Source organism: Pogona vitticeps, chromosome 2, assembly GCF_051106095.1.
Source record: "Pogona vitticeps strain Pit_001003342236 chromosome 2, PviZW2.1, whole genome shotgun sequence".
NCBI lineage: Eukaryota > Metazoa > Chordata > Lepidosauria > Squamata > Agamidae > Pogona > Pogona vitticeps.
In genome coordinates this window covers 47,555,753-47,571,820 of record NC_135784.1, presented here as the reverse complement: position 1 = coordinate 47,571,820, position 16,068 = coordinate 47,555,753, and the positions used below count along the sequence as shown (strand labels likewise).

The window sequence follows — 16,068 nt, the reverse complement described above, 5'->3', positions numbered from 1 at the left end:
AGATTTATTCAGAGTAATCCACAGGTCAAAAATGTTGCCTTTCACTTCATCAGGGGACATCCTCTTTTCCAAAGGTGCTCAATTCTCTATGACAATAGGGGAGTCACTGCCATGACTGTAAGATACCATTATCAGGTCTCCCAAAGACTTCATCCATCATCTCTGTATCTCACAGATTCATCAGGTCAGCTATATTGGCCTCAAGGGATCTATCCCATTCCCCAGACAGGCAGAATCTTGTTATACTAAGAACACACCCACAGTTTCTATTATGCAGAGTTGCACGTATGACAATTATTGAAATACACTGGATATTATCTAAGTGCTTTTGGCTTCCTACCTTCAATTTTTTTTACTAGATTGTTTTACCTAGAAAAGATGGGGGGGGGGGCGCAATTCATCAAAAGAATTCTTCTTCCAATTCCAAGAGAGGCTTCTTCACAATTGTTGCCCTACTTTTACAGACCTGACTATTTTCTCCCAAATACTACTATAACAAACAGGTTTTGAAAGGCTACACATTTTAAAATAATGTAACATTACTTGGCTATTGAGTAGAACTAGATCCTAGTGAGTGGAAAGCTGAATCAGTTCAGTCCCTTGGGTATCAGTGTAAAAAAAATAAAATAAAAAAATAAATAGCTAGACGTGCAGATAATGCATGGTTTCTCTCTTTTAAAAAAATTCATTTTCTAGACACTGGATATACAATGACATTGAAAATAATATTGATTTGATTGGGCATCCTTCAGTCTCAAGAAACTATGATAATGTGCTCTGTATGGAGGACTTAGAACAACATCTAGCGTGGCTGACGAGGCCAATTCGAGAGGCCAGAAACCTATTGTTAAACTTCAGTACTACAGCGAAGCCCCTGCTGATGTTCTGAGTTCAATCTTGGGCTCAGGTAGCCAGCTGGAGATTGACTCAGCCATCTGTCCTTCCGAGCTCAGTAAACCGAGTTCCCAGCTCTCTGGGGGGTGTGGGGGTGGGTGGAATGTGTATCCTGCATAATTTAACTGCAAACCTCCCAGGGAGAGTTTTAAGTGTAATAAAGCAGCATACAAGCTGCACACTTTGCTTTTTTGCTTTATCTAAAATTTAAGAAAATTGTCACAGCTAGTTGTGGTTAACTGACCAAGTCCTGGGGCATGTCTTAGTTACATGCCTGATCATGCAATCTGTAAACTCTTCTGTCAATTAGCAGAAATTGACACAACCAGTTACACAAATATTATGTGAATACCAGGATTATATCCATTGGTTAACATAGAGCATCATTATTCATACTTTAAAGTTATTTTAAAGGGTCTAGTAATTGAAAATATGTACACTTATGGGTCCATACAAAATAATAGTGAGATTTTAACGAACAGCAAAAAGTTGCAGAGAGAAAAGAAAAGTCTCCCTACATTTGTCACACCTTTCAAAGTATGAAGTCTTAATCTGGAAAATTAAGGGCTGAATATCTAGTGGGTTGGGTTTTTGTTTTTTACTATTATACAAGATGAACTGTCTGTCCTTTGTGTCTAATTTTTTGTTTTTGTTTTGCCTTAAATAACTACAAGTCTGTAGGAATAAGAGCAAGCAGGTCTTGCATTCAATCACTATGTCATCCCCTTTTGTAAATAAAGGATAGCTAGCTATATCGTGGTTCTGCCTATTCTCCTGACCCATATTTCATGACCCTCCATAAGCAAGTCTGGAGGGTCAGGAAAGGTCAGTATGTACAATAGATTTTGTTTTCTCTCCCCATTTTCAAAATGCTGCTGAGTCTTACAGCTGGGAAATAGATGATCTTCCCTACATTGTAAAACTAAAATAAGTGTCTGGCAGACTCTCAGCAGTCATGTTTGACTGACTTATGGCATGCAGTCACAAGAATAAAAGAGGAACCACGCAAGATTAGGGAAGGGCCTCTTTAGTCCACTGCTTAATATACTGCGCCACCAACTGCCTATTGTAAAGACCACCAGTGCAGCTTAAATGCAACTACACCTTCAATTTAAACTTTCACAGCACCTGACACAGAGAAGTGTACAACTTTCTTTTGCTGGTGCAGTGACCTGAACTGTGCACATTATTCCAAAAATAGTGGTATTAAGGATTTTCATCAATATTTTTTAATTTCCTTCTATTTATTTCCGCTGCACCATGGACTTACAAGGAAAAGGATCTTTTCTATTTATCCCACCCCTTATCTGCCACCAATTAAATTGTGCAGAGTTCCTATACTGGAATAACAACTATGGTGGTCTATCCATTGATGCATACATGTCGTATGTGATGTTACACTTCTCAAAGGCCACCTGATCCTGCCAACATTTTGATCCTATGCAAGAAACCACATGTTTGAGCTACAAAAAAGAATATCAAGATGCTTGGAACAGATGTAAAGAAGGCATCAATAGTAACTTAGATGGTCCAAAAGCAAGCATACATTTTAGAATTATGGTGGTATGATTTCCAAAAGAGGAGTGTTTATTGCTTCTTAGAAGAGAGCAAATTCTTAGCCACTGTCATAGTCTGCATGAGCTCCCACTGAACTTAACATTTCTATCAGTTTGATTACAAGACTGTTTTCTTTGCTGGCCACATTCTGCCATAACTTGATTTTGCCTACTGACGTTTTTCATTCTTCTTGTTACCATGGATTCATCACAAAAATGCCACAACAAGACTCTCAGAAGAATGTACAGAATAAAGTACAGTAGCTTATTCAGCAACCAAGGGCTATATTTTAATGCAAAAAGGGGAGCAGAATGTCTTTACGTATGTCACATCCTTTTCACCATTATTCCCAAATTTGGCCAGATAATGCATAATGCATGATTCTATTCTAGCAAACATATAGAAAATTCAACATTTCAATGACAATACAATGAGCTAAGTCCTCCGAAGAGCATTTCCCTATTCTTTCAGCAATTGTGGACAGTAGGTAATAGCGGGGGTACATCCAACTCTTTTGGACACTTCTGAAGATTTCATTTAGTTCTAAATAATTATTTTCTGTTTGCCTTTTCTTTCAAGGGAAAAAGCTTCACCTGTAATGACAATAAAAATTGGGACTTCCTTCAGTTTTAAACATTGCATTTGATGTTAATACTAATTTCCAGACAAGTAATATTCTATAGCATTACATTTGGAGGTCAGGGTTGGTATGGGCTTTCCAGTTCCAAGAAATAGTACGCAGAGAAAAACTAAAAAATGTTAATGTAAACTAATGCCAATTTGAGTGTCCATGGGCATAATCTGAAGCCATCAGAAGCTAAAATGATTTTGACTTTATGTGGAAAATACTGTTTGGTAAACCTCAGGAATACTGCTTGTATTCCATGGGATAAATGGGAAGATAATGTAGTGACAAAGATTGTTGTCCAGCTTGAAACACATATCCATTCAGAAATATCTAGAAACAGGAACCCTGCCAATGTGCCACTAGATTAATGTAGTTCTATTTTCTTTTTTTCTTTTCTTCCCTATTTCAGGTGCACAATATTGCTGCAATGATACATAGCCTTTTTTTTGCTAGAGAACCGCAAGATAATGGCTGAAATCCTACTGTGCACTTAAGCAAAAGGCATAACTTTTGAAAGTCATGCAACTCAGCATGCAACAGATAACATCTAGAGATTTCTTAACTTACATCAGTAAACTTTCAAAAATTTACTGCAACAGGATTTGACCCAGTATTTGGTAACATGCTGAAATAATTGACATATAACATTTTTACACTGTGGATAGCTTTCCCACAGTGGGCATCGGAAGAGATAAAGAATGAATTGCTTTTTCTGTGTGACACAGTAACGGAGTAGAAGGGCAGGTTAACATTACACAATTTTCTTCAAAAAGCAGATGTATTTGTATTTAAACACATTTTCAAACAGGAAACATTTAAAAATATTTTTATGGTGTAAGCATTCATTCCCAAATTTTGGGACCTCCTGGTATCTAGTCATTATTTCAATCATATATATAACAGGAGTTACTTTGCACAAGTCATTGGTGAAGACTGCAAACGAGAGGAGATGTGCTCGTTTTCACACTTCTTCCAACAGCTACTACTATGATGTAATAGAACACTACCTTCTCGTGGGTTCCCTTTGAGGCATACAGAAATACAAAAAGAGGAGGGGGCCTTCACTTCATGCTGGCTTTTCAGGAGAGTGGTCAGCATTGCTGCTGAAGTTTAACATGGTTGCCTATTTTTGTCAGTTATTTTAAGTATAGTCATCAGAATAGTTTCTAGTTTTTTCCATACACACAACACTGAGCACAACTGTGTAGTTAAGGTGACCAAAACTGATTTTAAAAATGTAGAGTAGGATAGTATGGGAGAGAGCAGATCTGTTTATAACATACTACCCTACAGAAAGTATTAGAATTATACCAATGGGTATGTGTTGAAATTAACTGAAAGCCAATCACCTGAAGTATAGCAGAAGTTCAGATTACATAACATACTTATCTAGTCAAGAGAAGAATTTTGTATGCAAATCTTTGCATTCAACAGTGAAATATAGGCTGGTCCTGGCTCAGGATCGGTATACTGGATGTGGGACCAGGATATGAGCCAGACTCAGTTACCAATACTGGACAGGCAAATATCACACACAAAGAGCTTGTAAAAGGATTTAAAGCTAAAGTGTTGCTGAAACTAAGGTGCGGATTAGATCGTGCCTGGCTACCGAGTGGTAGAATATACCAGATGGGCAGGATATAAATTAAATAAATAAATAAATAAATTAGAGCACAGAGAGTGTATCGTAAGCAAATCTTCAACATAAAGAGGTTTTGCCAGGCATAAATCCTGGACTGACTTCTTAGTTAGCACTCATCCATTCACTCATTCAAGAAGAGAACAGAGTCTAGTACCATCTTGTCTCCAATTTCTTTTGAAAAGATTCCCTTCACATTCACCCTGAGAATCACAAAGACACCATGTCTGCAAAAGGTCCTTAGCCAAGAAAGGGCTTTCAAATTATATCTTCATTACAGACAGCTGTGCAGGCAAAGAAACATAGAATCTAAAAAAGAAAATCCAGATGAGAAGATATAGCAATAATGGCATAATTAATTATTCCACTTTCAGGCCACAAGGGTACGTTTAACAAATTATCTTGTTCTTATATGTTTCCACCATTTAGGAGACTTTATAAAACACTCCCACAAATCATTTTACAGACATTTTAAAACAATTTTGAATGTTGAACCCATTTTCATTTTTATAGACTTGAGAAAGATCTCATTCAGCCAGCCTTTAAGCTTACTGATCATTTTGCATTAAAATGCTGCTCTCATGCCAGTGAAAAAGAAATGATTGTTTCAGTTTAGGCATCTTCTTCAAATAACAAAAAAAAATATTTTTAATATATTGTCTTGCTCATCAGCAACAAATTCTTGTATAAAAGTACCAAGTTCCCTTAATGGCAAAAATTATTAAATGTTTCTTTAATTATCGAGTCTTTTGATGGTGCCAACGGTCACATTCGCCTTCAGCTATGCCTCAATTGATATTAGTGAACATAGTAAACTGTTCTTTTCTTAAACAATGCTGCATTGTTTTGGCTGTGACTGAACCCCAGAGTTTTCTGGTTCTAAAGCACATGTAAAGTGTTAATATAAGGGATCACTATGACAGGTGAGGCAACTATTGCAAAATAGTGGTTTAACTAGCTTGTAGACTGGCTAACAAGGAAAAATTGATAAATGACCTTACCCAAGAGTTCACCCACTTACCTATCTGATTGGAAAAGGAAACTTACAAGACTGATCACCAAATGCAACTGTCCAAATGCAATTGTTATGTCAAATAGTGCACACGCAGCTATATCAAATCAAAAGCAATAGTATTCATATTTCTGGGATACCCTGCATCAGTGAAACCATAGCTGTTTGTAGACTGAATAAAGCAGAGTAGGTTTACCAGGCTGCCCCTAATTTATATTTTTGCCAAGTTGGTGTTAATCACGTTTAATGAGCTGGACCATAAAGAAAGCTGACCGTCGACGAATTGATGCCTTTGAATTGTGGTGGTAGAGGAGGCTCTTGAGAGTCCCCTGGACTGCAAGGAGAACAAACCTATCAATTCTAAAGGAAATCAAACCAGAGTGCTCACTGGAAGGACAGATCCTGAAGCTGAGGCTCCAGTACTTTGGCCATCTCATGAGAAGAGAAGACTCCTTGGAAAAGACCTTGATGCTGGGAAAGTGTGACGGCAAGAGGAGAAGGGGACAACAGAGGATGAGATGGCTGGACAGTGTCATTGAAGCAACCAAGATGAATTTGACACAACTACGGGAGGCAGTGGAAGATAGGAGGGCCTGGCGTGCTCTGGTCCATGGGGTCACGAAGAGTCGGACACGATTAAACGATTAGACGACGATAATCAATTCATAGGCATGAATTTAAAAACATTCACAATATTCAGCACAATGCTTTGACTAACAAAACTGCATTCTATTTTTTATGTTGGATGGGGAATTTCAGTGTAAAACAGCAAACAATAACAGTAGGCGTGTTACTGAAAATGCTAAAGCAAAACTACTAACACAAATGCTAGTCTGGAGAGGCAGTGGCCTACATATATACAGGTGCAAATCAATAGGACAAGCACTTTACAAAACTCTTCAAAGATTACAAAAGAAAAGTTTAGAAAAACAGTGGCTGAAATTCTATTGCTCAGTGGCAATTTGGTGAGTCAACTTCTCCATAAGTTCCACTGATACAATGGGCCCTCTGTGGTGTTATTTACTGTGCTAAGCAATGGGGTTTTAGCCAGTAGAAGAAAACTCTAGTGGACTGATATCAGTGTTTCAGATGCCACCATTGCTATTAGATCCCTTTAAAAAAACAGCAATCGTCATGCAACAGAACTTTCAAAACAGAAGTATTTGATGTTCACTTCTGTTATGCCCATTCCTAATCAGTTACACTGGATTTCTACAGTTGATTAACATTTATTAAAACCTGCACCCAATTTGATGAATAAGAGCCAACAATCGTGTAAAGTAAGTGATCTACAATTACATGGGGCTCAAGAGAGCTCAACTGCTCTTCTCCCTTAGGGCACAATAGAGATCAGATCAAATAGTAATAAGTGCATGTACCTTTTTTTTTTGGCCTGCTGAAATTATTCACACTCTGAACTTTTATAAGGAGGTATGGGTAGACTATGGAAAGGAAACTCAGACTTCTCAGTTCCTATAACATGCCTGGACATGCCCATGGCCTTCTCCTTACAAGTGCTATGTACCTCTGCTCTACTAATGACAGGCAGAAAGATATTTGCCTATCAGCTGCACACTAGAATCTGCTAAACTGCAACTATTAAGATGTACTCAAATCTGAATAATTCACACTCAACAGCAACCACAATAAGTAATACCTACCACTGGAAACTGAACTTCATTCACTCTATATATGTGAAAACTGAAAACAGCTGAGATTCCAATGAAACTGGAAAAGTACATAATAAAATACTGTTCAATTCTGGAGTACGGAAAAATAGGGAATCTGGCTAGACATAACTTCAAATGGGGACAACCTGTGATCTGAGCAGATGTGTGCTCAACATGAATTGGTGAGGATGAGGCAGCCATATGCTCAAAATTTTTCACTGGATTGAAAAATGCACACAGTTTCAGTAACAACTGAAGAATGAAATGGAATGAGTCAGCATCTAGCTAGGGTCACAAATGCAAATAAAGGAATGAGAGATATTCCTACTGGTGCTTTTTCTCTGACATGTACTTGCCAAAAATTCATAACTCAAATTTAACATACCTCTGTAAGAGACACACTCTTACTTATTTCATATATATAAACCACAAATTAGAGCTGCATGTCTTTTATTTCTAATATTTCCTCATTCAAAAACAAAAATAGTAACAGAAGTTATGAATTTCACAAAGCCACATGACTAGCAAGCAGCTCTGAAATCCAAATTTGTGATCTAGGTGCATTTCTGAAGCATCTGTCTACTGAGGCTCGTTAATCCATCAAAAGCACAATGTGTAAGTAAGTGGAAGTTATATGCTTTTCATACATGCCCTTGATTCTTATGATGGCAGCTTATAAAGCACAGCATTCCTTGTCCCAGCCTTCCCCATGCTTCATGCCCAGCCCCCCATAATTATTTTAATTAACCATCATAGGTGAAAAACATATGTTCATCGCCAAAATCTAGGAATCTTATAGTACACATTTAAAAACGTGTTCCCCAACAGAACTGTTGGAACAAGTGATAAAGTAAGAAAAAGAAGATATCCAGGAAGTACAAATACTTCTGAACATGTTTGAAAGAGAGGTTACAATCTTTCTCTTGCTTGTCATCATCCTTCATTACTGGCATTTACTGCACAGTCCAAAAAATCACAAAGAGTGTCTTTCATTAAAGTTTGATAACTTTTATTTATTAAAGACAAACCTTATCTGAGAGTTATAATTAAAAACCAGGACTGAAAGACATATCATAATAGTATCAGGGAGAGGATCATACATACAATAGGTAACTCTGATTTACTGGCTGAAATCCAGCTGGTATAACTACAGAGCATATATGGTGATGATGTCATCAACAGGCACTATTAATCTTTATTTTTAATTAAATTTAAAACTTCCTAGCCTCCCCATCAGGTTCCAAGACTCGCCAGGGAAGCCTTGGGATAGTGGGGGGGGGGGGGGGAGGTCTTTAAAATTGGAACATTGCCACCTGTGGTCCTGCTGCCAGACAGGGGACTGACCGTGCTGATATTAAACCCCCTCTCAGTGTCCAGAGGTTCCCAAAGGCTTCCACAGGGCAAAAGGGATTCCTAGGAAGCCTCAAACCTGAAAGGAGTGGACACAGAATTTTAAATTTAATTAAAATGAAAATTAATGATTATTAATAGACTGCAGCTCACAGAAAAATACTTTTACAAAGGGAACTTGATTTAAACCAATGATGGGGACATGTGGGCCTCCAGAGGTTTTTGGACTGTGACTCCCTTCAGTCCTACTCAGCACACCAACTAGCAAAAGAGGGAAGCTGCAGTCCAGCATGCTAAAAAGTATACATTTTCTATTGCTGCCTTAAACCAAACATGTTTAAATCACTCAATGAAATTCTAAGCACATTCGTACTGTACCTTCATCAACTTGCTTCAAACTAAAGACTTATTATTTTCTCCCATGTGCCAAATTAGTAAAACTATTCATCAAGACAGCCCACACACAACTTAAATTGTTTCAAAAGTATTTTTAAAGAAATGCTAAAGGGCTAAATATAAAATACTCCTGCTAGTAACGAAGAGCTCAGATGACTGAAATAAAATAAACTTACAATTAACTGTTCACTTTTGTGTTCTAAACAATTATTCAGCATAACTAAAACTTATATACCAGATCAGCTCAAAAATGAAAACTCCTCTTTGTATATGTCCCTTCAGGAAACTTTTATGGGCTCAATCCAGTTTTAATCCCAACTACAGCAGATTTATTAAAATTAATAGCACTTCTACTGCTGTTGGAAAATAAATTCAGTGGCTCTTGGATTTAGCCCTAGATATCTTAAAGAATCAGCATCTCACTTGGAGAATCCAGCCCACATAAACTAAGTAGAGGTTTTTTTAACAAAACATGTTTCAATCACAGTGCTTCTTTTAATTGCTGATTTTAAACTGTCATGTAATTATTTGTATTACAATGTACCCTGTTTCCCCGAAAATAAGACCTAACTTGAAAATAAGCCCTAGTATGATTTTTTCAAGATGCATGTATATAAGTCCTACCCCAAAAATAAGCCCCAGTTAAGTGAAACCCTGCCCTCCACCCTTGTGCAGCAACCAGATGACATGACTGTAAAATAAAACATCCCCTGAAAATAATCCCTAATGCATTTTTGGAGCAAAAATTAATATAAGACCCTGTCTTATTTTCGGGGAAACACGGTACTTGCAACAATGCCCTAACCATAACATTTTATTTTTAGAGTCCACCAAAAGCAAAAAAGCATACTTGGAAAGTCTCCAAAAGTGAGTATTAATGCTGATACAGTACTAAAATTAAAAAAACACAACTTTTAACTTTTTATTAGAGCAAAATGGGCAGTTATCCTATAGGCTATGTTAAACTGATGAAAGGGTCAATTTACAGAACAGAAATGCACAATTATTTACAATAACAGCTATCATAGCATCATAAAACACAAATAATTTTTAATTAAATTCATTAAACTAATTAACTAAGCTCTTGGTTACAATGCCAATATTGTCAGTGTTATTTCTGTTGTAGATGCTCTTACACAATGTGTACAAAATTATCTTTTTCCTTTATGAAACTAAGCCATTGTAAAGTGCAAAAGAATAATCTAATAACAAAAACTGAAATAATCCAGTCTATTTTTCTACTTTTTAACAGCAGTTAAGTTTTGCACACTTACAGAAAAGCTCAAAGCAGGTTTCATAAATATGTACATAAAGGCCGACCATCTTACTCTCTTATGGTCTTACTATTTCACGAGAGGGGAGAAAAAAATCCTCATCCCTTTTTGTTCTGCACATGAGAACAAGAAAAGCAATTATTTACATCCTCACCCCGAGCTCTAAATTTCAAACTTTACAGTTACAAAAACAGAACACCTTCTAACCAGGTTTAGACTAGCTTGATCAGTAAACAGCTAAGAAGAAAAGTTTAGCGACATACTGTACTTAAAAATTTTGCCCTTGCTGAGCTGAATTGTTTGAGTCTAAGCTCGTAATAAATTTCAGGGCTACAGTTTTCCCTAAATGTCATGGTCATTTATTGAAGAAAAGTTACATTTTGAAATGTAAGATGTGAAAGAACAGTACTAATTGAAAACCATTTTTGGCTGAAGTAAACCCTCCCTCTCGCCGCCGCTCCCCATCACAGCCTGGGAACAAGAAAGCAAGCACTCACTAGCAGTACACAAAGGAGATTTTCCTCCCTTTCAACAAAATACAACTGCAAAAAGTAAAGAGAAGCAGTGGATAACTGTTCCAGAGATGTAAAACAATCAAGAAAAATCCAGAAACATACAAGCATATTCATAATTCTGTTTTGTTCTTTTGCCTTTTTCTGCCACAAGAGAGCAAACAACTGCATGTGTTGTCAAACCATTAGTTCATCTAGTCTACTACAGTACTGTGAGTGACCACAGCTCTGCAAGCTTTCAGGCAGAATTCTTTTTTAAGCTTATCTGGAGCTCCTTGAAATTTCCTGTACTCATCCAACTACTAACCAGGGGCAAGCAAAACTCAGGCAGATGTATTCAACAGAGGGAAGGGCTGTAATTTAGCATTAGATGACATACTTAGAAGACAGAGTTAAGATTGCTTTTAGTGTTTACTTATTTTTAATTGCTCAATTGTATTTTAATTAGCATATAGTTTAATTGTTTTAATGTTTAACATATTATCTTTTTAATTTCATTCCTTTTAATATTGTGAGCCGCCTTGCATCCCCTTTTCAGGAGAAAGGCAGCCTGTAAATAAAACAAACAACAACAATTTCTATGCAAAAGCTGGCTATTCAATAACCTGCATCCCTGTCTCCATCACCATTAGCTGTCTGAAAAGTATCCTGTTCCATTAAACGATCTGACCCTTCCCCCTTGCTTTTCATTAAGCCTGCAATTGTCTCTAAGAACAACAGGCACCTAATGCAACGTAAAATTATATCAATCTAAGTACTGTATGTGTATGTGAAATAAACCCATACTCTTAACTTATTTACCCATGCTCATCCCTGTTATTTTTCCATGCTGAACTATAAATGATTAAAATAATTAAGCCCTTAAAACCAAAGAACTGATTTTTCTGGTACTTTATATAAAGCATCATAGACTATTATGACACTGTACAATGTGCATGTGTGTACTGTTCTAACAAGTCCGAACCAACTTACAGTGGCTTCAATTGGGTTTTCAAGGTAAGCAGGATATTTAAGTATGGTTTTACCATTCCATCTCCCAATGAGTTTCTATGTCTTCATGGGGTTTGAATGCAGGACTCCTAATATCTAACCTGTCACTCTATCCATTACTTTACACTGGGTAACCACTGCAAAGTAACAGTACTAATGCAGATTTATATATTAACGTACAGTATCTAGGTCTACCTAAATCACTCGACAAAGCCAGCAGGGATGGCTGAGGGGCCTTACGCTGAGAGAGGCCCGGAAGGAAAGAATAAGAAACCGGGCCTTCTCGGCTCTGGCCCCTCGGCTCCCAATAGAAATCCGTCTGGCTCCCTCCCTGGGCATTTTCAAAAGCCATTTAAAAACCTGTCTCTTTAGGCAGGCCTTCCCTCCAGTCAATTAACTGATTTTCTGTTTCTTAACTATCCCATCTTGACAATGTATATAGAAATTAGTTTGTTAGTTAGTAGGTTTTATTATGTATTTTATTTTATTGTGTTTTGTTACTCATGTAAGCCACCATGAGTAGACTTTGTCTAGAGGGGTGGGGTATAAGTTCAATAAAAGTAAGTAAGCATTTATAAATTACCATATACCGCTATACCACCAGTATGGATCACAAGCAGAAGGATCTGCAGCATGCCTAGACAGAAAAAGCAGAAGGATCTCTGGGTCTAAGATGGCTCCTGCTAGTAACTTTAGTATGTTACTGCCAATGAATCCACAACTGTTCCAAGCATACATTACTTTACAGCACCCTATCACTTGCTACTATCCATGTTCTCTACACGCAGTTGTCCCCAACCTTTTTAACTCCACATACTGGTTGGGGAAGACAGGGCACACACCCCCGCTCGCACACAGGCACAGCCTCACGCTTGTGTGCACACACTCACATGGGCGTGCACACACTCACATGGGGCATGCACACTCACACCCATCCACGAAGGAGCGGGGGCCGCATGTACAAAGGAGCGAGTGGGCACATGCGCGAAGGAGCGGGAGTACGAAGAGCAGGGGTGCTCCGGGGGACTCGCACAAACTCGTGAAGGGGCTGTGTAGGGGGAGTGCATGCAGGGGTGGGTGGGAAATCTGTCTTGGCAGCCCAGGCCACGGACCGGGGGTTGGGGACCCCTACTCTACAGCACTGTCAATCTAAAGTTATGTTTACTACTTTCTGAACGTGATTAAGTGAGCAGTGCTAAGAAAAAAGAATGGTGCACATCTTTGCATGAAACTTCCTGGGATCTTTGGGAGGATACAGAGAGGACAAAGGAGGCCTGAAGAAGATACTGTACAGGTATCCAGGAAAGCTCAGCCCTTGTTTCCAAGTGCCCTCTCAGTCCTCAATGAAGCAATGTTGTTGTTTCATCATAGCACCATCAAGGAATAATGACCCTTAACTCTCAGGACCTGGGCAAATAAGGGCAGTCCAACAGAAGAAACTAATAATTCTCACACAAAAATAATGTTATTCAGCTCAGATGACCTCTTTAGTTTATTCATTTTCTGCCTTTCTCCCAATAAAGGGACTCAAAGTACATATACATAGCAGCTAAAAAGTGTACATATATGCCTGCCTTATTTATTTCAAAGGTAGCTGCATCACCTAGAGAATAGTGATGGGTTTCCTGATTTTGCTATAGCAACAGAAAGTGGTGGGAAGAGAAAGGAAGACAGACACAAAATCAGACAGATTTATCTGAAATAGAATTAGTTTTTCCATCTGTAAAGTGGGCCTAAAAAGGACCAATAAACAAAACAGCACATATGACCCTAACTGTAGATCAAAAAGGAGGATTCTGCAAGCAGCTTCCATGACTAATTATTAACGCCTAAACATGACTGATAGTTCCAAGTAGAGCAGACCCATTGAATCAATGGGGATTACACAAATGTTGATTCAGCAATGGGTCACTAAGTATACTGTAGTTGAAACTAGACAGCCAATGTGCTGCACTGAATAGTGATGGACTAGAACTCTGACTATGTAAGTTCAAATCCTTGTTCAGACATAGAAACTCACCGTGGGGTGGGAGTGGAACTGGTAAAACCATTCCTTAAATATTCTGTATGCTTTGAAAACCCACTAGGGTCATTGTAAGTCAGATGCAACCGGACTACACACTGAGTTGAGACTAATAACTGGCTTTAGACTCTGTGCACAGAGTTGTTGTGTGGAGACTCTGTGTTTTGTTATTAACAGTTTTGTTAGTGTTTGGTGCATGGTTAAATCTGTCTGTGAAAACTTGAAAAATTTTGCATTAGCTAGGGAATCAAAGCCTAGTAGAGAGCAATAAAGGTCACATATTTTTCTCTACAAGATGGTTAATATCAATTCATCTTTTTACACAAGAAGTCTAGCAACAGCCTGACTCAATGTCTAAACTTTAGATTAACTCACAGCTCTGAAAACTGATTGCAAAACACAGTGCTCTTCCAGTTTTTACTTCAGAAAGCAATGGCTAGAATTTTATAAAACTGAAAGAAATCCCACTGGACTTACTCTATTCAACAGGGTCAATTAAACTAGCAAGCAACTTGATGGGGGGGAAAATCATTTTTCAAGCTCTGATAAGGGCAGCAAGCTTTAAGTCTCATAGTTAATCTGAAGAGAAAATGAAACACTTAAATTGCAACATTTATAATGTGGAATTATACATGCATTTAACTGATCAAGTACTCCAACATTTGAAAAACATCTGTTTTCATCCTAGCCTTTTTCATAACATATCCAGGGATTTAGGAGGAGACTGCCAGTCAATGAAAACTCACTCACATTGTCTCTCCTGTCTTGGCAACATGACAAAGAAATTGATCGAGTATTGGGCACACTTCCTTCTTCCCCCTCTTTTCAAAATCTGCAAAGAGAACAGAAAAGTAGTTGCTTAAATTATATCTTCCTTGTTAATCAAGATGTCACCCTTCTGCTAGCTCCATATACTGAATAGAAAACTCCTACAAACACAAAAATGCACACATAAAACCCTTAGGGACTTTCAAATGGCAACAAACACATATTCCTTTCTGGGAAACATATATTCAACTTCTTTTTCAAAGCTGGCCTCTTAATATCAGGCCACTTGCCTCAGGCTGGGCAAAAAGGTGAAAGTCAAACAGTGAAATCCACTGATTTCCTGGAGAAAATATGGACAGGAAAGCTGGCAGGAAATGGAAGACGGGGGAAGAAATGGGAGATGGCAAGGGAAAACAGACATTTACTGGGGAGAAAGTGCAAAAGCCAGAGGAAAGGCCCTTTTAAGGAAAGGGACAAGGAGGATCGGATTGAAAGGGGACCTCTGGTGTCTGGGGCATGTTGGGATCCCAATAAGTGACCCAGGCTCTCCAACAGACACCTAGAAAGACAAAAGTCGGGCCCTCGAGAACAAAACTCCTCGGGACTCCAGTGGGACAAGGGCAGGGAAGAAGGGTGTCCATCTCCTTCTCCTCCCACGCCTCGCCAGAAGTAAGGAAGAAAAAAGATCTCTCTTCTTTTTACTCCCTTCCTCGAAAGGGATCTCTTGTGGTTCGTAAACGGGTACCCCGAAAGAGAGGCCCAGGTCCCCTCTCTGTCCACCCCCTGCCCCCAAAGGCCGGTCCCTTCCCCCTCCCGTGACCCCCCGGTAACCCCCCAACCCACCCACCCGCCCCCACCTCAAACCCCACAGCCTCCACCTTTCAGGGCTTCCTGCAGCCTCTCGAGATCCATGATCCGCCGCTGCCGCTACCCCTTCCTCCTCCTCCACCACCACCTCCTGCCGCTGCTGCTCCTCCTCCCCGGGCCCTCACAGGCACCAGGAGCCTCGCAGCGACAGCGGCTCCCCCTCAGAAAACGAGGCGAACGGTGGAGAGGCGGGGAGGAAAGAGAGAGAGAGACACACACAGAGAGAGAGAGAGAAGCGCAGAATTCCCCCGGCTACTACCGGGCTCAGCAACCTTCCAACATGGCGCCCAAGCCGTCGCCGTGCACGCTCCCGCCGCCCTCTCGCAAACACACCGAAACAAGCCTCTCCTCTTCCCGCCGGTGCGGGGACGCGCTCGTCAGAAGGAGGGAGGGCGGGGCTCTGGCCATGACGTCACCGCCCAGCCGGTGCGCGCGAGAGGGAGAAAAGTGTGAGGGGGGGAGGTGTCTGCGAGCGAGCAGCCGCAGCT

The 16,068-nt window shown here is 39.3% G+C and overlaps 1 protein-coding gene across 8 annotated transcripts in view; it reads right to left on the bottom strand.

The window, feature by feature from the left end:
- PPP4R2 (protein phosphatase 4 regulatory subunit 2) overlaps positions 1–16,028 on the bottom strand; it is a 38,729-nt gene extending 22,701 nt beyond the window's left edge. The window contains exons 1-3 of one of the 8 annotated variants that reach the window (XM_072989440.2): positions 15,914–16,028; positions 14,696–14,777; positions 12,506–12,559 (exon numbers count right to left, since the gene is read on the bottom strand). In XM_072989440.2, the coding sequence (XP_072845541.1) occupies positions 12,506–12,559; positions 14,696–14,697 (56 nt within the window). In that variant the 5' untranslated portion in view covers positions 14,698–14,777; positions 15,914–16,028. Of the gene's footprint in view, positions 1–12,505; positions 12,560–14,695; positions 14,778–15,591 lie in introns of all 8 variants that reach the window. The other 7 variants (XM_072989438.2, XM_078385201.1, XM_072989439.2 and 4 more) reach the window with 7 other exon arrangements.
- Between the last annotated feature and the right edge of the window lie 40 nt (positions 16,029–16,068).